Genomic DNA, 25,274 nt, shown 5'->3' on the forward strand with positions numbered 1-25,274 from the left:
ATTGATGAATTCAGCAGTAGCTTTTGTCAGGTAAGAACAAATGTATTTTAATTTTGACTATTCTTTATAAGATGAGAATTAGTAGTAGCAATCAAAAAGCAAGAAAGTTACTTTTCTCATCTCTGAATAAATTTAAAATGAAAATTTTTCTGCTAATTTGAGAAATTATTTGTATTTTCAGCTTTTTACTGAAATTATTCAAATGTCTGATATTTATCTTGTCAAAATGATTATTTCATTTTTGAAGACTTCATTGGCCCTTAGCTTATTTTAAACTAATATACCATATTTTGATTCCAAGTTATAATTTTCATATAGACAAAAAATAACTACCCAAATATCAGGAGTAAAATCTGTTTCTGAATTGCAAAGAGCTCATACTATATTGCACATGAACAAACTTTTTAAAAAGACCTCATGTAATACATAGACTTAAATCTATTTCCCCTGTCTCCTGAGGGCCTTCTTGTCCTGAATCCAGAACCTAGATTTATAAATTTCATGTTTTGAGAAATATTATTCAGCTTTATTCAAGAATATTCTTTATTTAAGAACATTCCTGCTAATGATCTTCAACAGCATTTTGTTTTTACCTTTTCCTAGTTAAAACCTTTCCCCTTTTTCCCCACTTAGAGCAAAGTCCTGAGTTAGCCTCTTCCTCATGTGGCCATTCTGCCCCAGCTGGCCTCTTCGGCCCGGCCCCCTTCCTCACAAGTGGCAAAGCAGTGTGCTTTGCAGAGGCCTTAGTGCTCGGGTAAGGGCATTAAGTGACTTTAATCTGTTCTCAGTAAGATTCTTTGTTGATTAATAATTAACAAGCTGTATTTCTGCATATGACCATGCCATAACTTAATTTGCACGGGTGCCCTTAGAGTGAAAATAGGATGGCACTTTTTTTTTTTTTTTTAACTTCTGTTGCTGCTTGTGGAAGTTCTGTCCTAGAGGCCATGGGGTCTAACTCACCTAACCTTTAAGCCTCCTTTGAGATGTTATGCATACTCATCCCGTGTATTGTTAGTTCACACACATGTTTAAAACCGTTGGTAAGCAGGGTAGTTGACACTTTCTGGCACAGTTGAAGGCTGGGAACCAATCCCATTAGGTGGATTTGTTTGTTTGTATTTTCTAAAGAATAGGTGACCCCACCAGCATGGATCTGGCCTCCTCCCCGTTAACTCCAGAGACGGGAGGAGGCCAGACCAGTCCTGTCTAATTCTAGCTAAGCCACCTAAGCAGTTGAAGGGAGCTTAGCCTGTGTGTTTTTGGGCTTTGCGGGTGGGGTAGGGGGGCGGCTGTAAGCGCTTCTTTCCTGACGATGCCATTCTCTTGAGGCTTCTCTGATGCACCCGAGTCTTTGAACAAGCGGAAATCTGCACGAGACTAGGAGAAAAAGAGGGCTAGGCATAGAAGAAGCCTTATTTATGTGAGACAAGGTTGATTGCTGCTGTTGGTTTTTAAATGCTTGAAAAGCTTTGGCTACTTCAAGGTAGAGTTTTTGTACCTCATGAAATGATCAGATAAGAATGAACGTGGAGGGAGAGTTAGAGATTGCAATAGAAGATGTGTGTTCAGAACCCCTAAAAAAAATCCCTAAAAATTATCCTGAGAAAGGAATTCCCTTTTGTTGCCCTCCTTTGGGCTGTATTTCTGTGCAGTTATATAAAAAACTACTGTCCTGACACTGTAATTATTAGAACTCTATTCCCTTGTTTCTTAGCTTCAGAACAGATTTTGTTGTTTGTGTTTATATTCAGCTAGTAAACAGTTCTTCATTTCTTTAGCAATTTAGGTTCCAAATTTTCTGTAGGTATCTGGCCCTTGGCTTGTTTCTGCCACTTCTGGCTTGACAGTCTGTTGTTGAAATTCAGTTTCTACAGACAGCAAACATTTGTTTGTTGGAAAATGTGGGGGTTTTTCCCCCCCAAATGTTTAAATGTGTTGTGCTTAAAACTTTGATCCCTTTTATACTTCCATGGTTTTGTGTTAGACCTGACTTTTAGTAAGTGGACAGATTCATATTCATAAACGTGAGTATGGCATTCTGGTTCCTATAGTTAGCAGTGGGTTTTGAAAGCAAGTTCATTGTTTTTAGTAATAAAAACCTTCTACAGTATTCACGTTATGCTGTCCAATCTCTGCAGGTGCTGAAGAGAAAATTTTGGAAGAGTTTAAAGAAACACACAATGCAGACTCTCCAGATTTTCAGCTCCAGGCGATGATCCAGGCTGCTGGCAAGCTAGTGCTGATTGACAAGCTGCTGCCAAAACTGAAGGCTGGTGGCCACAGGGTGCTTATCTTTTCCCAGATGGTGCGCTGCTTGGACATACTGGAAGACTACCTCATTCAAAGACGGTGAGGCCACCGCGCCGTAAGAATATAAAGGAAATAAAAAATGACCTTTCCCAGGGCTCCAGGTGGCTCACCTCAAAGTGACATTCATAATAGAGGGGAAGGAGTGGGGGAGATGTGTCACATCTCTCTTTAAAAACTGTCCATGTACACGGCCGTTATTCTGTGTGGTACCTACGGTAGGACTCTGCGTACTTTTGATGGCAATTTCGTTTCCCATTTCTTTCACTTGACTAGGGGAGAATGGGTCTTACCTAAAATCAGAATTGTTTGTTATTTGACTGTTACAGGTGTCGGCCATTTTTAAGACTTGTTATTTTATCTAGCGGGGAAGTAAAATAAAATTTAATTTTTGAGCATTCCACCAGTTATATGCCAAACTACAATAAAACCTGTTTGCTCTGAAATGATTTCTGATACATAATACTACTCAGATAATACATACCCCATGTTGTAATACTTGCTTTACCAGAAGAAACAAGTATGCCGTAGTCGTGTGGCAGGCCTCCTTGTTAACCCTGACGTTTTCTAGGTACCCATACGAAAGGATCGACGGCAGAGTGAGAGGAAATCTCCGCCAGGCAGCTATCGACAGATTCTCCAAACCTGATTCTGACCGGTTTGTTTTCCTCCTGTGCACAAGGGCGGGAGGTTTAGGCATTAATCTTACTGCTGCTGATACCTGCATCATCTTCGATTCCGACTGGAATCCCCAAAATGATCTCCAGGTAAACACACAAGAAAATAGTCCCGATGCCCTTTTTTTTTTTTAAAGTCATTCCACTATGATGAAGCATCCCCAGTCAAACCAGTAAATTAAAGTTGTGTCGTCACTCAGGTGGTGTCCCACGATCGGGCAAATGAACCAAGTAATGATTCATGTACTAACAATGCCCAAGTAATTTCATAGTATGTTAACCTTCTGTACCGCACCTTCTGCACTCCTACTGTATTGGAACAGGGGTCTCGGAACTGGCACATGAGTCTTTTCTTTCTTTGGTGGCCATTCATTTCCTTTTTCTTCCAGGCTCAGGCTAGATGTCATAGAATAGGACAGAGCAAATCTGTGAAGATCTACAGGCTGATTACGAGAAATTCTTATGAGAGGGAAATGTTCGACAAGGCGAGTTTGAAGCTCGGCCTGGATAAAGCTGTGCTGCAGTCCATGAGTGGGAGAGAAAGCGCTACCAATGGGGTAATCCACACTCGCCCGGGCCCTGCCTGTATTCTGGCTCCTTAACTTGACTTAACTCACAGGAAGATATTATCCAGCATCGAGTCACTTTTCACCCTTGCTGTTTTCAGCCTATTTTGTCACATTGTCTTTTTTATGGGCCCAGCTTGTCCTCCTTGAGGGGCGCCTGGGTGGCTCAGTCAGTTAAGCATCTGTCTTTGGCTCAGGTCATGATCTCAGGGTCCTGGGGTCGAGCCCTGTGTCAGGCTGCCTGCTCAGCGGGGAGTCTGCTTCTCCTTCTCCCTCTGTGCTCTCTCTCTCTCTCAAATAAATAAAATCTTTAAAAAAAAATTCTCCTTGAGTACAATGAAGCATTTGTGTCGTCTACAAACATTTCAATTCTAAATGATTTTAAATACCTCACTAAAACAGGTACAACAACTTTCCAAGAAAGAAATAGAGGATCTGCTACGAAAAGGGGCCTATGGTGCACTCATGGATGAGGAGGATGAAGGGTCTAAGTTCTGCGAAGAAGATATTGATCAGATTCTCCTGCGGCGAACCCACACTATCACCATTGAGTCTGAAGGGAAAGGTTCCACATTTGCTAAGGTGCGAAATGATCTGAAGAGGCAGGTGTTCTATAGATGTGTAATAGAGTTTGCTTAAAGCAGGACCTTATAAAGTGCCCACAAGATGCATATGTAACATTGGCTTTATAATTGAGAATTAAGAAAGTAATTATGACCTCCCTGTGGAGCCCCTAATGCATAGAAGATTCTTTGTGTGCGTTTGGGTTCCCTTCTCTGTGTATGGCCCTGGGAGTCACCCTCACCTTGGCCTCATATCTGCTTCCTGTGTCCTTGACCCCACCCTCTCCACTTCTGGAGTTCCTGCTCTGACATTATCTTGCTTCCTGACATCCTGATTCCTGACGGAGCCTGTTAGAACAGTTGAGTCACTCCTATCTTAAGAAAGCCTCTCCTCTGTTTTGCCCTCCAGCTACAACTCTATAACCCTTCTTTCGTAGCTAAAATCCACATGAGTGTTGTTTGTACTAGCTGTCCCCACCGCCTCCCTTTCTGCGTAATTTTCAGCTTCCAGCTTGTACCCCTCCCCCCACCCCTCCATCAGACCAGCTCTGGTGAAGGTCACCACCAAGCCTTCCTTCCCACCATGTGACTGAGGGTGCCTTCTGAGGCTTCCCCTGCACATGGTTCCACCCATCCACACCCAGGCCCTCTTTACACCTTTATTTTTAACAGCTTTATTGAAATGTTATTTACTTACCATAAAATTCACCAATTTTAAGTGTACAGCTCAATGCCTTTACCATATTTGCAGACTTGTGCAGCCATCACCACATCTAAGTTCAGAGCATTTCCATCACCCCAGATCCTCTTGCCCATTAGCAGTCAGCCTCTGCCTCCCCGCACCCCAAGTCCTTGGCAGCCACTAATCTACTTTCTCTATCTCTGTAGATTTGCCTACTCTGGACATTTCATAAAATGGAATCATACAGCATGTGGTCTTTTGTTTCTGGCTTCCTTCACTTAGTATAGTGGTTTTGAGATTCATCCGTGTTGTGGCATGTGTCAGTAACTCCTTCCCCTTTTTTGCTGAATGCTGTTCCTATTATATAGGTGTACCTCTTTTAGCAATTGATGATGGGTGTTGGGGTTGTTTATCCATTCACTAGCTGATTATGTCTCCACTTTGGGGTTATCATGAATGTTGTTATGGACATTTATGGACAAGTTTTTATGTGGACATATCTTTTCATTTCTCTTATGTATATACCATAAATAGAATTGCTGGGTCATATGTTAACTCCTTGTTTAACCCTTTGAGGAACTGACACTGTTTTCTAGTGACCATAGTACCATTTTCTCTTCACACCAGCAGTGATTTAGGGCTCCAGTTTCTCCATATCCTTACCAGCACATTTTATTTTCTGACTCTTTGATTATAGCCATTGTGAAAAACTATCCCACTCTGGTTTGATCTGCATTTTCTGATGCTTTTGAGCATCTTTTCATGTGCTTGTTGAATGGCAAGTAAAGTATATCATTTTTGGGAAAATGTTCACATCTTTTGTTCATCTTTTGAGTTACTTGGTTTTTATTATTGAATATTAAGAATTCTTTACATATTCTGGATTAAAGTTTCTCATTAGATAAAACGATTTGCAAGTATTTTCTCCTAGTCTTTCCTAATGGTATTTAATTTCAGTGAAGTCCTGGGTGCCTGGGTGGCTCAGTGGGTTAAGCGTCTGCCTTTGGCTCAGGTCGCGATCTCAGGGTCCTGGGATTGAATCCTGCATCACGCTCCCTGCTCAGTGGGGAGTCTGCTGCTCCCCCTGCTTATGTGCATGCTCTCTCTCTCTCTCTCTAATAAATAAATAAAATCTTGGGGTGCCTGGGTGGCTCAGTTGGTTAAGCGACTGCCTTCGGCTCAGGTCATGATCCTGGAGTCCCTGGATCGAGTCCTGCATCAGGCTCCCTGCTCGGCAGGGAGTCTGCTTCTCCCTCTGACCCTCCTCCCTCTCATGCTCTCTGTCTCTCATTCTCTCTGTCTCATATAAATAAAAATAATAAAAAAAAAATCTTTAAAAATTTTTTCAGTAAAGTCCAGTTTACCCATTTTTTTCCTTTTATTGTTCATGCTTTTGATATGTTGTCTACCCTAAGGTCACAAAGATTTGCTCCTGTTTTCTTCTCTGAGTTTTATAGTTTTCACTCTTACATTTAGGTCTGTGATCCCTTCTGAGTGAATTTCGGTTTGTGGTGGGAGATAGGGGTCCGTCTCCTTCCCTTTGCTTGTGGACATCCCGCTGTCCCAGCTACTCAGTCTTGGGAGGCTCCCTCCTTTTGGGTTCTGTGCCCCAGCACGTTCTCTCTCCCGTTTTTCAGCCTCTGTTCGGGTTCTGTTCTCTGTCCTCACAGGCACTTCCCATTCAGTGTGTTCAAAACCCCCCTCGTCCCTCGTCCTCCCTGTCCCTCCTCCCTCTGCATGCGCACACACACGCACTGCCCCGGTTGTTCGCCTGACTGATGCTATTCGGACGCCAGCGTTGGCTGCTGAGGTGTTTCCCGGCTTCCTCCTCGTCTTCCTCCTCCTCCGTGCTTCACATCCACGCAGATTCTAACCCCTTCCGTTTCACTTTTTAAAGACTATAGTTCTAGACTGCCTGCTTTTCTCCACTTGTGCTGGCACCGTTTTCAGTCTTTGCTGCTGCCTCTCTAAACTGCTGCAGTAGCCTGTTCCTCCCTCCCATGTCCTAGGACAGCAGTATGATCTCTCTAACAGGTGGCTTTGGATAGGAGTGCGTCCATCTTGAGATTCTTTCCATTTTGAAAGAGTTCATGGGTACCTCAGGATAGAGTTCCGACCCCATTAACAGGACATGTGAGGCCCTGTGTGACCTGGTTTCTGCCTGCCTCGCCAGCTTGACCTTTAGCTGCTCTCCCCTGACCACGCTTATCACCAGTCACATGACACATTGCCTTTCTTCTCTTCTGAGCCTTTGCACATGCTCTGTGGTGAACATGTCCACATGCTTTCCTGTTCTCAGAGTTCTTAACAGTCTGAGCCAGGCATTATATTCTGGGGAGCCTGTTCTTTCTTCCCAGCCATGCCCTTCCTGCACCCCCTCGTGAACCTGGCTGGCTCCCTCCTCTGTAGATCAGTTGTACCTGTATGTACCATTGTCACTGTCGTTGATTCCACTGTGCTGCCTTCTTTTGCTTCCTGATCTGTTGAAAGCCCTGGACAGAGAGCTGCCTGTGGGACGGTCTTTCATCCCAGCCCACCGACTGCAGCATCTGGCACACAGTGCAAGAATGCATACGTGTTTGGCTGAATGAGTAAATGAAAGCTGCTTTGCATTGTGCCTCTGAGAAAAGCATCTCAAAGTAATGCATATTTTTTCCCCTTTAGGCCAGTTTTGTTGCATCTGGAAATAGGACAGATATTTCCTTGGATGATCCAAATTTCTGGCAAAAGTGGGCTAAGAAGGCTGAATTGGATATTGATGCCTTAAATGGGAGGGTGAGTGAGAGGTCCCGTTCAAACCCTATCTAATCTAACCCAAGGGATGCTGTTTTAGAAGTTTCAAATTTATATGCTGTCTATTCTAGAACAACCTCGTTATTGACACTCCGAGAGTGAGGAAGCAAACCAGGCTGTACAGTGCAGTGAAAGAAGACGAGCTGATGGAATTTTCAGACTTGGAGAGTGATTCTGAAGAGAAGCCGTGCCCGAAGCCGCGGCGGCCCCAGGACAGGTCGCAGGGCTATGCTCGGAGTGAGTGCTTTAGAGTTGAGAAGAATCTGCTCGTCTATGGGTAAGTCAGGCTCATGTGAAAAACGGAATCTTATTTTAAATATGGAATTCTAATCAGCGTAGAGAAGTGTGTCTGTGTTGGGATTTCTGTGACCCCCCATAGTGCAGCCAGGCACACGACCGTGCAGCAACTGCTACGGGACCCAGGGTTGTTTGTTTCAGGTGCTCATGCTTCTTCATATCCTCGTGCATTTGAAGGAAGACCAGTTTGTCCCTTAAGGAATTATGTCAGATCCAGATTTACTTGTTGGTGACTAATAACTCAGAACGAAGTCTCAAAATGACAAAATCTTTTCCTACTTTAGCTTCGCATAAAGTTTTCGACTGTGGTAATCTTTTAGTATTTTTCTGCTATAAAAACTTGTTAAAGGCAGTCATCTCAGTTATAAAGCTCTTCCAATTCCTCTGGAACATAAATGGATGGTTATTTCAACTCTGAATGTATCATGCTTTTCCTGCTGAACATGTCTCAGAAAGGCAGGACCCACATCTAATTCATCTCTGACGAGCACTCATCACACAGTGCTCTGAGTGATGGCAGAGTGCTCGCTAAATATCTGAGTCTGCAAATAAGAATTCTCTGGCATTTTATGGGACTGTAGGCAAGTTCCATTCAAATAAAAAAACTACCACCAAAATGATATTTCTGTGGATCTGATGATATCCTGCTTTTGATGATTTCTTCCAGTGGATTATCACGAGTTTCAGAATAAATACACACCTTCTGTTAACATGGCATACAGGGCTCTGATCTGGCTCTTGTCTGTCTTGTCAGTCCTTTCTCTGGGTAGCCCGGGCTTCTGTTGGGGCAGGCGGCTCCATTTCCTTCAGTGTGCCATGCTCTGTCTCGTCTCTGTCTTTCTACAAGTTCTTTGCCTGCCTAGAGCACCAACCCCCGCACACCCAGCCCACAGACTTGATCTGTCCAACAGCTCCTGTTGTTGACATCCAGCACAGGCTTCCCCTCGGCACTCTGCACCAGAGTGTCTGGCTTCCACGTTCCGTCACACTCATCACGTTGGTTTATGACTTGAGGTAGCAGGCTTCTCCTGCCGAAGCCCCACTTAGAGCTCCATGAAGCCCAGGACTCTTTTCTCTGTGTCCACAGGGAAGAGTGCAGTGCCAGCAGACCCACAGTGAGTGCCAAATCAGTGATTTCTTGTGGAATAAATGAAGTTCAGTGGAAGCCCATGCTGTATCTCAGCTAATTATCTGCAAGCTAGACAGTCTTTCCTGTCTGTTCTTATGTGGTAGACCTGAGCCCTTCGCTGCTGGCACCTGCTCTGATGTTTGTTTCAACCTAATGATCGAAGTTGAGAATTCTGCCAGTAACTTTAGAAATGGAATATCTTAATAAGTCCTAAAGCTAAGAAGTATGTGTAGAGTGCCATGTCTCTGAGGAAGGGCCTTCCCTCCTCCCCTAGGCCTTGCTATGTAGGAAACACCTATTGGAGGCTGGGCACTGTGCTAGGTTACTCAGACACAGGGGATACACCTGTGAGCAGGACAGTCACGGCCCCTGTTTCAAGGCAGGTGGACAAGCGGAAATGGCAGGAAACCGTGATGGTGTTGTGGCCGGGAAGACTGTGCAGATGGAGGGTAGAAGCATGTCTCTCCTGTAAGACAGCTCCGGTATCATCTCCCCACTTCTGAAGCTGGGGGAATACAAGAAGGGATTCCATAGACAACGATATGACTTGATGGGTGGACATCATGGCTCAGCCTGGGTAGGAGAGAGAGTTGGGTGCCGGCAGGGAGGAGAGAGTTCCAGGCAGAGAGAGCAGTGTGTCCAAAGGCCTAGAGGTGAAGACTGGCCCTGCAGTTTGAGGAACTGAGAGTTCATAGAAGCCAGAGACAACCAGGCCAGGGCACACGTCCGGGCCTGCTAGGGTGGGCCCGGCCCTGTGCCTCTCACAGCCGGGGCCTCCCTGCCGCGCACAGCCCTCAGTCCCTGAAGAAGGCAGGGGAGGGGCTGGCTTCTGTCCTGAGCTGCGGCCTGAGGGGAGACATGGCGCAGACAGCATCTGCCGATCTGTTGTATGCTCTCACGCCACAACACCCGGATCAAAGAGCACAGCGCTGTGTCTAACTGGGATTGTAACCCCGAACAGACTCTTCAGGGTCAGCGGTGTGCTATCTGTTTCGTTCTGTGTGCAGTCCTTCTCCCCACCCCCCCGGCCCCCCGGTTTACACGAGGGCCTGCAAGTTCTCAAAACATGTTGCCCGTGAATGCCGTGAACGTACTTGGGAGTTAGCGCTCCCTGTTTCAAAAGGAAACTCAAACCTGTTCACAGTCTTTCAGTTGTTATCATGGCATCCCTTTGAGGTAGACTGAAATATGACCATTTCTCCTTGGCATCATGTCCTCGATTTGGGAGCAGCCACACCCACCTCAGGTCACCGTGCATCTCAGATAGCTGGTCAGCATTGAAACATGCTAATAACCATGACAGAGTGAGGCAGAGTGTTAAGTGTCCCGGGCCCGGCATGCTTTCCTGCCCCCAGAGGTGCGGCCACTGCAGGGATCTGACTGAGAAAGCCTGTGTCAGACCCGTGGGCGTTACTTCAGTGACGGTTCAGCTCCAGCACCGAAGAGCTGCGGGCTCAGGCCCCGCTCTGTAACCCGTGTTTTTGACCCTTGTGCCCTGAAGTGCTTTCCTATCCCCCAATGTAAAATATTTCTAGTTCTGATCCAAGATTTCCTAACACTGCTGCCTGACTGAAAGGAAAGCCCCACATCGAAACCGAAAGGCACCATCTACATACTGACTATTTGCTTTGCAGCTGGGGCCGGTGGACAGATATCCTTTCCCATGGACGCTACAAGCGTCAGCTCACCGAGCAGGACGTGGAAACCATCTGCAGAACCATCCTCGTGTACTGTCTCAATCATTACAAGGGGGATGAGAATATCAAAAGCTTCATCTGGGATTTGATCACGCCCACGGCGGACGGCCAGACGCGAGCCTTGGTCAATCACTCTGGTAGGTCTGCTTCATGCTCTCTGTACTGCAGGCTCGCAGAGAGCCACCCGGGACCCTTGTGACGCCATCTAGACCCTGGGTCTCTCTGCCACGAAGTCGACGTGTCTGAGTCCGACGTTGTAATTGGGGTTATAAAAAACTGCTATTTCTATTATTATTACTCCGATTCCAGGTTTATCTGCCCCAGTGCCACGGGGAAGGAAAGGAAAGAAGGTGAAAGCCCAGAGCACACACCCGGTGGTGCAGGATGCCGACTGGCTGGCGGGTTGTAATCCAGACGCCTTGTTCCAGGAGGACAGCTACAAGAAGCACCTGAAGCACCACTGTAACAAGTACGTTTTGAAAGGGTCTATATGACTGACCAGGAAACTGTGCTTCCTGGTTTTGTACGGCTTTGCTGTTTTTCTTGAAACGTGGTGCCGGCTCACACGACGGCATACCTTCAGATGACGGATTGTCTTTTTCTTTTTCTTTAGTGTGGTAGATACATAACACGGTCTTCCCATTTTAACCGTTTAAGTACACAACTCTTCGGTATTAATTACATTCAGAATGCTGGGTACCCCTCAGCACTGTCTATACCCCAGTCCTTTTCACTGACCCCAGTGTAAACTCCGCTCCTATGAGACAGTCACTTGCCCTCCTCCCTCCCTGCCCCAGGGCCCTGGCAGATGCCCTTCTACTTTCTGTCTCCACGGATTTGCCTATTCTAGGTAACTCCTAAGTGGAATCATAGAATATTTGTCTGTGATGTCTGGCATAATGTTTCCAGAGGTCATCCAATTTGTGTCCTGTGCCAGAATTTCATTCCTTTTCGTGGCCGAATAATACTGCATTGTACATGTTTACCACATTTTGTTTATCCATTCATCTGTTGATGGGCACTTGGGTTGATGGACACCTTTTTTGGACTGTTCTGAGTAATGCTGCTATAAATGTTGCAGATAACTAAGTTGTAACCAAGATGTGTTAGAGAATGACTGTTTGCCTTGTATGACCCCACCTTCAGCTGACTACTTCCACGGGAGGGACTGGGGAGTTTACGTGGAATTTTTTGCTTAATCATACCTCAGTGGCTGGGTCCTTTTTTCTTACCTGTGAGCTTAGAATCCTGTTCCTTATCTTTATTTCCAGAACCTGATTATATGTAATTGAAGAATATTAAATCTGTATTTATTTCATTGCTGGGAGCTCTGTTAATTGTCCTCGTGTTAAACTGACAGCACGTGGCGAAGCTTCTTCCCTTGCCGTGACCGTGCATTTCTGAGAATCAGTAGCCTAGCCAGCACTGAACAGCTCCGCCACTTGTAGCTTCGTGGGGTCCTGGGCAAGTTCCTCGGCCTCTTTAAGACTCACTTGCCTTGTCAACCACCTAGAGCTCTGCAGCAAGACCTCAACTGGATGAAGCAGGATCTAAATCAGTGTGTATCTCTCCTAAAAAGTAGCAGCAAAAGTCTGAGCACATAGTAACTGGTGGTGTGGCAAGCACTTCGCATGCATTATCTGTGTGCCCTGCCTAAGATGAGTAGTGCTCTCTTATCCCCGTTTACCTCACGAGGAAGTGGAGACTCCGGCACTTACGGTCTCAGCTAGTTAGGAGGCAGAGCCAGGTTGGAAGTCGAGAACGGCTGAGGGCAGTGCCCTTGCTCTCAGAGACCCCCACCCACCTGGGAAGCCTGCCTGCCCCACGGGGTCATCCCAGGTCTCACGCAAAGTAACTCCTGGCTGGCAGTGTTGAATGGTTCTTACCCCTTTTTAAATATGGAAGTGCTTTCAGGGCCTGCCTTTGATCACTATCACTAGATTTTGACTGACAAATTTTTTCCTTTTTGAGTCTTTAAAACCATTACCTCAAACCATTTTGGTGCCTCGGAAACTGTTTGTTGTTACTGCTGTGGCACGATAGTTCTCCCTAAAATCCTGCCCCACTTACAGCTGTTAGAAAACTTCTGTTTCCTGTGGTTTATGTGAACTTTGGGTCAATAGCCTTCTGGGTTCTGGATTCAGACAAACCGGAAGTGAAGTGGTTTGGTGTGGGAATAGTGGCTCCTGCGCCTGGATCCCAGAGTGATGGGGGCGGGAGTTTTTAATTTCCCATTCTAATATCAGTAGCAGACTTTTTATAGAGTACTCTCCCTAATTAGTATGTGAGATGGAGCTAGTATGCTCCTCCCTGTGGTCTCAGGAGAAGACTGGCAAGGCTTGCCATCTCCTCTCTGGGACATCCATTTCTTCTTCCCATTGGATCATGCCCTGAGACTTCTCAGGATCTAAAGTGGGGAAATGGTTGATGACTGGTAAGAGAAAATGAAACCCAAATCAAGGGACCTCCTAGAAAATAGCTAGCCAGTTCTCTTCAAAAGTTTCAAGACACAAAGAGGAACTGTCTTAGGTTAAAGGAGATGAGGGGGTAGGACGGGGCAGTGCTATGTGTGGTCCTGAACTGGATACAGGTCCCGAAGGTGGTCACTAGTGGGATAGCCAATCAAATGTGAATGAGGTCTGGGGACTCGCTAGTAGTCTGGTCTGTCGGACTTACGAGTGCAAACTCCTTAGGGTCAGAGCCCACCTCCTGTCTGCTTTGTTATCCTGCTGGTACCACTGAGCTTGCCAGTTACACTGGTTTGAATTTTTTTCCTCTAGAAGAAAGGTGACATTCCTAGTTAGCTCATAAAAGGCTGTGCATAACTAAAATTCCTCCCAAAGAAGAAAACTGTATCTTTTGTCAAGAAAGGGAGAAAAACCATTCAGATCATTGCCACTATGCGGCATTTTGGTTAAAAAAAGAGAATCCAGGGGCGCCTGGGTGGCTCAGACCGTTAAGCGTCTGCCTTCGGCTCAGGTCACGATCTCAGGGTCCTGAGATCGAGCCCCGCGTCGGGCTCCCTGCTCAGTGGGGAGTCTGCTTCTCCCTCTTTCTCTGCTGTTCCCCCTGCTTGTGCTCTCTCTCTCTGTCAAAAATAAATAAAATCTTAAAAAAAAATAAAATAAAAAACAAACAAACAAAAAAAAGAATCCAGCCAAAGACAGGGGTATTTCCTTTGGAATTACCCATTCTGAGCATCCTCTATAAGGAGATCGTGGCTGATAAATTCTTCCCTAAACAGAGAAGAAGCAAGGTGCCAGCCATGGAGGCCCATACTGTTAGTTTTCTTTTGCCAGTTCAGTGTGGCACAGCCAATTTTTAATCTTATCAAAAGAAAAATCTTAAAAAATTAAAATGAAATACCCAAAATGACTGTTTACGCTGGAGCTTACTCAGATATTTACAGCCTCACCCTTTGTCCATCTAGAGCCCATGTTGCTCAAAAGCAGACACCGGGTGGGGAGGCAGGCATATCACGGGGTACCTTTTCACGTATGCGGGAGTAGTCTGTTTTGGGGAAGCTGCCCCTAGTTGTCGTTTTGACATTTTCAAGGACCCTTGCCATGTGCCGAGAGACACTGTGAGGTGGTGGAGTCAGAAGGCCTAATCCCAAGTGGTCCATGCTCAAGGTGACTCTGTGACCTTGGATATGTCACTGGGTCTTCTGTTACCCTCAGTTTTCATGTTTGTGAAGTGGGAATTATAACATGCCCCACTTCATCATAGGATTATTGTGACAATCAGATGAGCTAGTATACGCAAATGTGATCCATCAGCTGTAAAACATCCTCTAAGTGTGTGACGGGATGACCCAGCTAGGGAAGGGGCATTTAGTATTATCGTTTACTCATGGCCAAGGAAGTGAGTCTTCAGATATTCAGTCCTGAGTGCACAGCAGGGGCTGTTCAGCAGGAGATGCTAGACTCAGTCGACCTGGGCCTTTGGGATTTACCAGGTGAGCTTTACTGAAAGAATTAATTTTAAGCCATTGAGGAAATCCAAGTGATATTGAAAATCTGGTTCCTTGAATTCCATGGGTTTTTAGAAACTGATTCCTTGAAAATGACGAAGAACGTCAATGGATTGGACACATTTTAACCTCCTTTGTGTCGTTTTCTTATTTTTTAAGCTACAACCTAGGCTTCCAGGTAATACGGACTAGAAGGAATAAATGTTTAATACTCCTTAAGCGAGACAAGTGAGGACCCACCCCCTACCCCACCCCCATCACCATCTTCCTTTCTGCTCCTTGGAAGCAGAGTTGTATAATCTGAAAAACCTGACATTCCATATTGAGGGTTTATTGTAAGGTAGTAAAACCAGATTTTATATCTCGTTTATTCCTACAACTTCTGATGTGCTTCCAAAAATGGTATTAAGGCAGCAGCTGAGGAAATTTTATGAGATAATGAAGCAGAACAGTTAGTGAAAGCCATCTGCTCAGTTGTTTACAAACTTGCTTCAATACTTCAGAGGCAGTGGTAGGGTACGTGTCTAAACTTCACAAGCTGCACTAGGTAGAACTAAATGAAGTGCGCCTGGGCCGGGCTGAGCTCGGTCCCTCTCCGTGCAGCGTGAGCGGTTGCCAGGCAGGCCTGTTGGAAGCCAGCAGAAAGCACCACACAGAGGTGATTATGTGCCACCATCTGTCACGCTTCAAGCCCGCCGTACAGCATGGCTAATCAGCCTTGGCAGGATGATGGATGAGCAGCGGCAGCTGCCAAAAGCCACTGTTGGCAAACAGTCCTGAAGTGAAGAACTTTGTCCCCCCTCTGTCTTCCTCTCCAGGGTCCTGCTGCGTGTCCGCATGCTGTACTACCTAAGACAAGAAGTTATAGGAGACCAGGCAGATAAGATTTTAGAGGGTGCTGACTCAAGGTTAGTGCGCGTGCACGCCACTCTGTACTTCCCTGTAATCACCCGGGCAGTTGGAAGACACCTTCATCAGCCGTTAGTGGCGCCTGTCCCTGTTTGCGCCCGGAGTGCGATTTTTACCTTGTGAGCGTGGGGAATGTGGAGGGGGCTGGGAAAAGCATGTTCGCGTGTATGCGGTCTGTAGAAAAAGGTGGGAACCACGTTACTGGCGCTCTGAGGTGACCTTTAAAATGGGACACTGTGTGCGGGAGTCCATTTCTGGCCAGGGTAGAAAGTGATGGGCTCACACCCTTTCTCTCAACCTTTGCTCAGTGCTCCCCACCATGCTCGGATCCGTGTTGCGGGAAGGGGGCACGCGAGCCTGTGTATCATGTTTGTGGCTACTGCGGATTCTTCTTTACCATTATGTGTGTTTTAAATGCTGTGTGAACGGTGTGTTTGCAGTGAAGCTGATGTGTGGATCCCTGAACCCTTCCATGCTGAAGTCCCCACAGACTGGTGGGACAAGGAGGCGGATAAGTCCCTCCTAATTGGAGTGTTCAAACACGGTAAGTGATGTTCCTATTTGACCACATCTTGACTGTGTGGCTTTGTCACTAGCGCTCTTTGCATACCCTTTTCCAAAGTCATAATATTAATGAGGATAGTTCCAAAGGACTCTTGGCTTCCACCATTTTCCTGTACTAAAAATCTAATATGAACTGTAAATATCAGATGCTGTTTTTGAATGTTTGTTGAGGATTTGAGAAGAAAACATTTCTTTCTTGGCTGTAAATAAAACCCAAACCATATTTGTTTTAATAATAGCCAAGTTGTCCTATAGCTCTCCCTAAACTTTGCTTCTAGCACGGCTCCCCTTGCTGGCTCTGCCAACCCGTGTCAAAGTGGACGGTGGGCTTAACCTCTGCTATTAATCTGTACAAGTGCCTCCTGGGCTTTGTTCCAAGCAATATTTCACAAATGTCAGTGCTGAGAACTCACGGCTCCCCTGAGTGGGATGCAGCCTTGTTAACTTTGAAAGGCTGGGGATGCAGAACTGGCATGATATATACAGTGAGCGATTCCTGATTATAATCCCAATTCTCTGGAGGTCGCGGAGGTATTCTCAGCAGCCCGGCCTGACTAAAGGGGAGAATGATGGCTTATAAAACCTCTCATGATTACAGTTTGGCTTGCGGCTCTGCGGCGGTTAGGAGCGGTGTGTTGTAGTACACGTCCTAATTGAATTGTGCTGTTGTGCTCTTCTGCCTCCGTGCTGCAGCCGCGTTTTGTGAGCTCAGCCTAAAAATCATTTTCCCGCAGTGCACTGTTGGGATCTGCCATTTTCCATCTAGTCAACTTGGGCAGTCAAAAAGCAAATTGCAGTTTGAAAACCATAGAGGGAACAGTGTCATCTTACTGACATGCATCATCCTAAACCTAATAAGACAGGTTTGCTGGCCTTACATAGACAGGGATTTTCAGCCAGCGGTGCACGTTCCTGCAGGACTGGGAGCCCGTTCGCAGGAGGACGGGGTGGACGCACAGTACCCTGCAGAGATCGTAAAGCAGCATTATGAACCCTTTTAAATGTCAAGCAAAATTAGATCTTGGGGAAAATAGGGTCAAAAATCTTCCCAGGCATCTTGCTTGCAGTTAGTTTGAATCTGTTTCTCTGTTCGTGTCTGTGGTCATTCAGATACCATCCCTGAACTGTAACTTGACCCCCAAAATCTGCCCCGTAGTGAGCATTCTGTGGAATGCTTCCCTAAAAACAAGGTTCCTAAACGATCGTCTCAGTTGAGAGCTGAACTTGGTGTATTGTGGCAGTGCTGTGATTTTTGTGAGTGACGGCCCTTTTGCTGTTTCTGTGCGTGTCCTCTGTGGGCTGGTGGGGACGGCGCAGGCTACGAGAAGTACAATTCCATGCGAGCTGACCCCGCGCTGTGCTTCCTGGAACGAGTTGGTATGCCCGATGCCAAGGCCATCGCTGCCGAGCAAAGAGGAACAGACATGCTAGCAGATGGCGGTGACGGGTAAGAAGGACATTTAAAAATTTTAATAAACTTTATGTCAGTGTCACATCTATTGGCAGGGTTCAGTCCTTACACTGCACTGTGCACTACGCTGCGTCTGATTTGAACTTGGGTGATGTTTCCCAGTGTAGTCTGTTTATGTATCGTAATGATTATTTAAACGCAATATATTACCTAGATCATCCCTGAAACTTGTTTTTTTCCAAATGATGACACTTCCCCCACCTGCCTCTTCCCCCATGGCTGCACGATTTAAATACTGATCGGGTTGCCTTTGATGTCAAACCCAGAATTAAAAGTAGCATCAGGCAGAGGATTAGTCATCCCCAAGCACCCCCACCCCCTCCAGTCTCTTGCTTATCTGTAAAATTTAAACTTTTTTTTTTTTTACAACTTTAATATAGGGGAGAATTTGATAGAGAAGATGAAGACCCAGAATATAAACCAACCAGGACGCCATTCAAGGATGAGATAGATGTAAGAACTTGAGTATATTGACTTTTACAGCACCATTAAAATATCATATGCCCATATAAGACTTGTTAAACTTTATAGATAATGGCCCTTTCTTTAAAAAGATAAAGCAAAACGAAACCCCAAATTAAAATAATTCTGTTTCTTGCTTTGCTTTCAAGGAATTTGCAAATTCTCCTCCAGAAGATAAAGAGGAATCCATGGAAATACGCACCACAGGTAAGGCTCCATCGGAGCCCACGGAGCAGAGCAAATGTGTGCTGTGCAGACATTATTCATGTACCTGCACTTTTGCTTCTTTATGACGATGGACTCTTCAAATGTTATTTCTTCTGTACTGACTCATTCCTTTTGTGAATAATTTTAAGTCTTGTTTATTGTGGGTTTTTCATTACATTGAATTTCTTTGATGAAATAACTACTTTGTGGATTAAGATAATTTGTATATATTTATATACCAGTAGGTGGAAACTTTTAAGCATCTTTAGAAATATATCTCGTGGGAGTAGGGCATTTGCTAGGTATCTGAAATATTGCAAGTTTATAGAATGCTGACCTTTTCCCTAATGTCAAATAATTAGCTACCAATTATGTGATTATGTTTTGTGCTCAAGATTATTATTCTAAGTACATTACAGGAGAGCATCCTTATATTGTAGTTCATGGCATAAAGTAGGTTCTAGGTTTCTTTACATAAAACTGATAAGTAAACTTGCTTCTTCCCGCTAAGGAGTTAAAAAAAGAAAACTGTTTATAAGTTTCATACTAATATTATCCTTTATTTATATTTTAAAAATGAGAGCACTGAGATGCCCTTTCCCACACTGTCACTTGAATGTTAATGAGTCATCTTGTTTTGATGGAAAATCCTGTGTATTGCAAGATCACAGCTACACATTTCAGAAATCTTTTTTCCGCTTCCCTAGGCAAGCCCAGTGAGAGTGCTGCTGACTTAGGCCAACTCTACTGGCCCAACACCTCAACCCTGACTACCCGTCTGCGCCGGCTCATTACTGCCTATCAGCGCAGCTATAAAAGGCAACAAATGAGGCAAGAGGCTCTCATGAAGACTGACCGGCGGAGGCGGCGGCCCCGGGAGGAAGTGAGAGCGCTAGAAGCAGAAAGGGAAGCTATAATATCCGAGAAACGGCAAAAGTGAGTTTCTTCAGGGTTTTCCTCAGTTCCTGGGACAGGCCTCTCTCCTCTGCCCCTCTCGGCCGGCAAGAGGCAGGCATTACGTCCCAGACAGTGATCAAAGAAAGCCTCAGGACATCAAAGCCCCCTGTCTCTCGCCCCCAGAATAAGTACCGTGCGTTAAGTTTAGGGGAAGGGAGGAAAAGAATGAATAAGCTTTATGCCTGTTTACTCAAGTACAGCTCAAGCTAATGTCTTCTTGCTCATAGGTGGACAAGAAGAGAAGAGGCTGATTTTTACCGTGTGGTATCTACTTTTGGAGTTATTTTCGACCCCATGAAACAGCAGTTTGACTGGAACCAGTTTCGAGCCTTTGCCAGACTTGACAAAAAGTCTGATGAGAGTTTGGAGAAATACTTCAGTTGTTTTGTGGCCATGTGTAGGCGAGTGTGTCGAATGCCCGCTAAGCCAGATGATGGTAGGTTCTCTTTGTAACAAAAGTTCTATAGTAAAAGGCCCAGTACAGTGCAAAATAGAGCGTGAGCAATTGAGAGCATACTTAGGGTTTTCCCAAGTGAATACAATTGTTTTCATGTTACAGAACCACCTGACCTCTCCTCCATGATCGAGCCAATCACAGAAGAGCGTGCCTCTAGAACTCTCTACCGCATCGAGCTGCTGCGGAAAATACGCGAGCAGGTTCTTCATCACCCTCAGCTGGGAGAGAGGCTGAAGCTCTGCCAGCCGAGTTTGGATCTGCCGGAGTGGTGGGAATGTGGGAGGCATGACCGGGACTTGCTGGTTGGTGCTGCTAAACACGGGGTCAGTCGGACGGATTATCACATCCTCAACGACCCCGAGTTATCTTTCTTGGATGCACACAAAAACTTTGCTCAGAACAGAGGGGCAGGGAACATGCCCTCCCTGACCCCACTGGCCATTGGATTTGGCCAGACGCCTGCCGTCCTCTCATCTGCTCACGTTCAGGAAGAGAAGGCGACAGGACAAAGTGAAGGCAAAGCGGAAGAGTCTGGAAGCGCGGCCGCCCAAGAGAAAGCTGAGGGGAAGGAAGAGGAGGAAGAGACCGATGGCGGGGAGAAGGACAGTAAGCAGGGATGTGAGGCCGAGGCCAGCTCTGTAAAAAGTGAACTGAAAGGGATGGAGGTCAGTGCAGATACAGGGCCCAAGTCTATTTCAGAAAAAGGTTCTGAAGAGGATGAGGAAGAAAAGCTGGAGGATGATGATAAGTCAGAGGAATCTTCCCAGCCTGAAGGTAATGCTGCGCCATCCAGGCCTCTCTCCCCATTCCACCGCAGCGGCTGTTACAGGCCATGTTTTCCTGTCACGTGACAGGGGCTTTTGTTTATTTTTTAAGGGTAATTAGTGTACATTTTCTTCTGTGAATGGGTAATTTCAGGTTGTGCTCAGGTGTATGTTTTGCTCCCATGCCCCATATAAACACGGAATTTTGAACAACTTAAGCTCTCAGAAGAGGGTTATGGGCACGTTAACAATTTCCGGATTAAGAATAGGGGTTACCTTCCAGTACCTGGGTGTCTCAGTCGGTTAAGCGTCTGCCTTCAGCTCGGGTCATGGTCCCAGGCTCCTGGGATCGAGCCCCACATCGGGCTCCCTGCTCAGCGGGGAGCCTGCTTCTCCCTCTCCCACTGCCCCCTGGCTTGTGTTCCCTCTCTTGCTGTGTCTCTCTCTGACAAATAAATAAAATGTTAAAAAAAAAAAAAAATAGGGATTAACTTTATAGTAGCAGTGTATTAAGAATTCCAAGTGATAAAAAAAAAAAAAAAAGAATTCCAAGTGATTTTAATTTGTCAATTAAATGTGAAGGAGAAGAGTCATTCACTGAATCAATACTGGTAATTATTTTAAAACAAATGATGCTTAATTTTCGTTTTAAGTCCGAAGTAAAAGTAGAAGCAGAATCTGAAAATAACCAGTTGTCTTTGTAAGTTGCAGTTAGGTTGCTGTTCCCGACACAGAGTAGAAATAAAGCCTCCTCTTGTACTGTTCCGCTGGAGCTGAGGCTTGCTACTCCGGCCAGTCGTTAGCCCTCTCTCCTGTGTGGAGGGACATTGTGTGGCGAGGCTCTTGAGTCAGAGACTTGGTTGTCATTCCGCCTCCTCTGAGATGTACATGCTCAACGTCAGATAGCTGGTGATGTCACCTACCTAAGCCCATCTGCTGCTTCATCCATAAAATGAGAATAACACCATCTGTATGAAGGGGCCATCACCAGCTTTAAACAACAAGATTGTAAGATGCCAAATGCCATCCTGGCCACATAGTAGGTTCTCAGTAAAATGGAGCTGGTTGATATTCAAATTTTTACCGTGTCCTCTCTAAACTTCTTTTCCAGTGATACTCGGTTGGGAGTAATGCACTTTAACTCATTTCTCAGCAGGAACTGTCTCCAGAGGGAAGAATTTTGATGAGGAAAGCAATGCTTCCATGAGCACCGCTAGGGATGAAACCCGAGATGGGTTCTACATGGAGGATGGAGACCCTTCAGTAGCTCAGCTCCTTCATGAAAGAACATTTGCCTTCTCATTTTGGCCTAAGGTTGGTGTTTTTTTTTTGTTATTTTGTTTTGTGGACCAAAAAAGAGTGGGGTACAGGAAATCATTCTAGTTTGATTTTTCCAGCTAATTTTAAGGTAAACTTTGACAGTGTACGAAGACTAGATTTTTCTCATGTTTTAAAATCTGTGCAGTACTTTTGTGATAGGATAGGAAAGGTAACATGAAGGAAAGATAGGAAGTAGAACGCTTTGTATGGCTCTTTGGCTCCTTGAAGTTTTTTAGGTTGGTAATTAATCACATTATCCATTACAGCATATGGATTGTTGTTTCCATAGACTCACCTTTTAGCAGAAGGAAATGTGTGGAGCTCTTTCTTTTTCTCTTTTTCTTTCTTTCTTTCTTAATTTTTTTCTATTGTGGTAAAAACCACGTAACATGAAATTTATGATCTTAACCAATTTTAAGTGTATAGTTCAGTAGTTTTAAATACATTCGTGTTATTGTAAAACAGATCTCCAGAACTTTTTTGTCTAGCATGACTGAAACTTTATACCTATTGAACAACTCCCTCTCCTCTCCCCTCAGCCTCCGGCCACCACCACTCTGCTTTCTGTTTCTGTGAATTTGATTACTTGTAGATACCTCATTGTATACATGGAATCTTGCAATATTTGCCCTTTTGGGACTCATTTATTTCACTTATTTTCAGCTTATCTTCAAGGTTTTATCCATATGGTAGCATGTGACGGGCTTTCCTTCTTTTTTAAGGCTGAATAGTATTCCATTGTATGTATATATCACATTTCCCTTATCCATTCATCTGTCCTTGGGACATTTGGGTTCCTTCGCCGCCTTGGCTTGTTATAGTGCTACTGTGGACATGGGTTACTAACATGTCTTTGAGATCCTGCTTTCAATTCTTTTGGATATATATCACATGGTGATTCTATTTTTAATTTTTTGAGGAGCCTCCATACTGTTTTCTGTAGCAATTACACCACTTACAATCCCACCAACCGTGCACAAGAGAAAATGTGTGGACTTTTTAAAATGTGTGTTTTAATTTTTTTTAAATCTAAAACAGAGCTTCCAGATTTAAAACATCTTCCCAGGTTCGGAAACCTATCATCTTCTCAAGTCGGGAGAGGTTGGGCTATGGGCCCATTTGCTCCAATACATTATGAAATAATTCTGAATGTAGTTATCTGTACCCAGAAGCAAATGGAAATTTTTGGCTAACTAGTGTAATTTTATAATAAATCCGTGTGTAATTAGGGTCTGTTTTTCAGGGTGGGGACATAATCATCCCAGTCACCATAACAGGGCTGTCTGGTTTAAAACAACACAAAAACAAGCTTCAGTTGACTCATCCCCAGGCTGCTTTTCAATAGTATTAGTTGTGTAAGAAACAATGTGAAATTTTTAGCTGCAGAGTGTATTCTTAAAGACCTTTTTTTCTCTGTATACCCTGTTATGCTGATCTCCCTTATTGAGTATAGAAGGGAGTTTCCCAGATCAGTCAAAAGGTCTGTCGTAGCAGACACTTTTAATCTATGGAAACTGGGCCTAAGAGCTGTAATTAGAAATTTTTAATGTACACGCTTCAGTGGAATTTGAAGTGATAATAGGTGGGGAATGCAAATGGACATTCATTAGGTGTTCCTAGGTTAGTGCCCATTTCGTAATGCTGAACTTTATTAATAGTGACGCTAATGATGTCCCACTTCCTGGGACAGACCGCGATCCAGCCAGTGGGTCTGAAGCACCAGAAGCTAAACGCCGGGTTCCATTGTTGTCTGCCGGTGTTCACCGACAGTTCTTTAACTTTTGAAGTATTTCAGAGGTGGCTATGTAATGTTTCCTGGTTTATGTGATCCAGTGTTTAAATTAGAAAAAGATTAGGCTTTCTGTGTTGGGGCCACCTTTAGGACCTTCCACCAGCACAGAGCAGTTTTTGCAGATTTTGTTTATTTACTCGCTTGTTTTTTTTGTTTTCTTTTCACTTTTTGCCCACGGATTAACTTTTAAACCTCTTCTGCTCTTTAGCATCCTGATGGAAATATTTATCTGGTAATTTTCACCATGTCTTTATTACAGTTTTGTGCGACTTTTCTTCTCCCTCCAGGACCGAGTAATGATAAACCGATTAGACAACATCTGTGAAGCAGTGCTGAAGGGCAAATGGCCGGTAAACAGGCGCCAGATGTTTGATTTCCAGGGCCTCATCCCTGGTTACACGCCACCCACCATGGACAGCCCCCTGCAGAAGAGGAGCTTTGCCGAGCTCTCCATGGTCGGCCAGGCTAGCATCAGTGGGAGCGAGGACCTCACGACCTCTCCTCAGTTGTCAAAGGTACGTTTGCTGTGCTGTTGAAAGGCAAGCGCGCTAAACCGTCACTCAGTCTGGGAGCTCGCGGCTCACTGGTCCTCCTTGGAATTAAGATGGCTGCCGTTTCCTCAGCTCTCTTCAGCCATTATGAATGTTTAATTCCTGAAGCTTCTGTTTTTTCTTTCTGAAATCCAGCCCGTATGGCAGTTTGGGCTCATTATTTTATTGGGATTTTTCAATAGGAAGACGCCCTAAACCTCTCTGTCCCTCGCCAGCGGAGGAGGAGGAGGAGAAAAATTGAAATCGAGGCCGAAAGAGCAGCCAAGCGGCGGAACCTCATGGAAATGGTTGCCCAGCTGCGGGAGTCTCAGGTGGTCTCAGAAAATGGACAAGAAAAAGTTGTAGACTTATCAAAGGCCTCAAGAGAGGCAGCAAGCTCTACCTCAAATTTTTCATCTCTTACTTCAAAGTTTATCTTGCCTAATGTCTCGACACCGGTGTCCGATGCCTTTAAGACTCAAATGGAGCTGCTCCAGGCAGGCCTGTCACGCACACCCACGAGGCATCTGCTTAATGGCTCCCTGGTGGATGGAGAGCCTCCCATGAAGAGGAGGCGGGGAAGGAGGAAAAACGTGGAGGGTCTCGATCTGCTTTTCATGAGCCACAAACGGACGTCATTGAGTGCAGTAAGTTCAGGAGCTCACTTGCATTGTGTGTGCCCACGGTGGCAGCCAGAGCCCTGCCATTCTGACGACACTGGCCTGTGACCCTCAGTGACAGGGCAGGAAAGCCGGCCTCTTCCGCTAAAGAGATAGGACCACAGTGAACAGTCATGGTTCGGAGCTGAAAAATTGTGTTGAGCGCTGATACCGATCACTCGGCCTGAACCAAATGTAGTTTGAGGATTTATTCCTCCCAAGATACTGATATATTGATTACTCTCGGAAGACTAGCCCCAAACAAAAACATGTTCTTCTGAGCCTGTAATTGTTATCTCTGAGCTCCTGAGGCGGAAAAAGCTTCTGCTCTTAAAAATAATGTTGTTTGGAGCCTGGCATTTATTAGATTAGTGTAAATGTTTAGTTTCAGACTTAAGATTTGTGTTCATGTACAAAGCTAGTGATTGCTAACTACCTCCGTAACTGTAGCTGTTTTTAAAATCTCAACTGAATAAAGATCTGGGCTAGTTTAGG

At 45.1% G+C, this 25,274-nt stretch overlaps 1 protein-coding gene across 7 annotated transcripts in view; it reads left to right on the plus strand.

Moving 5' to 3' along the window:
* Positions 1-25,274, plus strand: part of CHD7 (chromodomain helicase DNA binding protein 7) — a 187,654-nt gene that overhangs the window by 154,180 nt on the left and 8,200 nt on the right. For 6 of the 7 annotated variants that reach the window (XM_035011215.1, XM_035011216.1, XM_035011213.1 and 3 more), the window contains 19 exons: positions 2,142-2,352; positions 2,882-3,077; positions 3,377-3,544; positions 3,956-4,135; positions 7,463-7,573; positions 7,663-7,868; positions 10,652-10,851; positions 11,024-11,183; positions 15,506-15,595; positions 16,037-16,140; positions 17,478-17,607; positions 18,012-18,084; positions 18,243-18,300; positions 19,008-19,236; positions 19,485-19,693; positions 19,817-20,488; positions 21,632-21,792; positions 23,878-24,105; positions 24,324-24,767. In XM_035011215.1, coding sequence (XP_034867106.1) covers positions 2,142-2,352; positions 2,882-3,077; positions 3,377-3,544; positions 3,956-4,135; positions 7,463-7,573; positions 7,663-7,868; positions 10,652-10,851; positions 11,024-11,183; positions 15,506-15,595; positions 16,037-16,140; positions 17,478-17,607; positions 18,012-18,084; positions 18,243-18,300; positions 19,008-19,236; positions 19,485-19,693; positions 19,817-20,488; positions 21,632-21,792; positions 23,878-24,105; positions 24,324-24,767 — 3,830 coding nt within the window. The remainder of the gene's footprint in view (positions 1-2,141; positions 2,353-2,881; positions 3,078-3,376; positions 3,545-3,955; positions 4,136-7,462; positions 7,574-7,662; positions 7,869-10,651; positions 10,852-11,023; positions 11,184-15,505; positions 15,596-16,036; positions 16,141-17,477; positions 17,608-18,011; positions 18,085-18,242; positions 18,301-19,007; positions 19,237-19,484; positions 19,694-19,816; positions 20,489-21,631; positions 21,793-23,877; positions 24,106-24,323; positions 24,768-25,274) is intronic. The other variant, XM_035011218.1, reaches the window with a different exon arrangement.

The sequence above is a fragment of the Mirounga leonina genome, unplaced genomic scaffold, assembly GCF_011800145.1.
Source record: "Mirounga leonina isolate KUSES-001 unplaced genomic scaffold, KU_Mleo_1.0 Mir_165, whole genome shotgun sequence".
In the NCBI taxonomy this organism is placed as follows: domain Eukaryota; kingdom Metazoa; phylum Chordata; class Mammalia; order Carnivora; family Phocidae; genus Mirounga; species Mirounga leonina.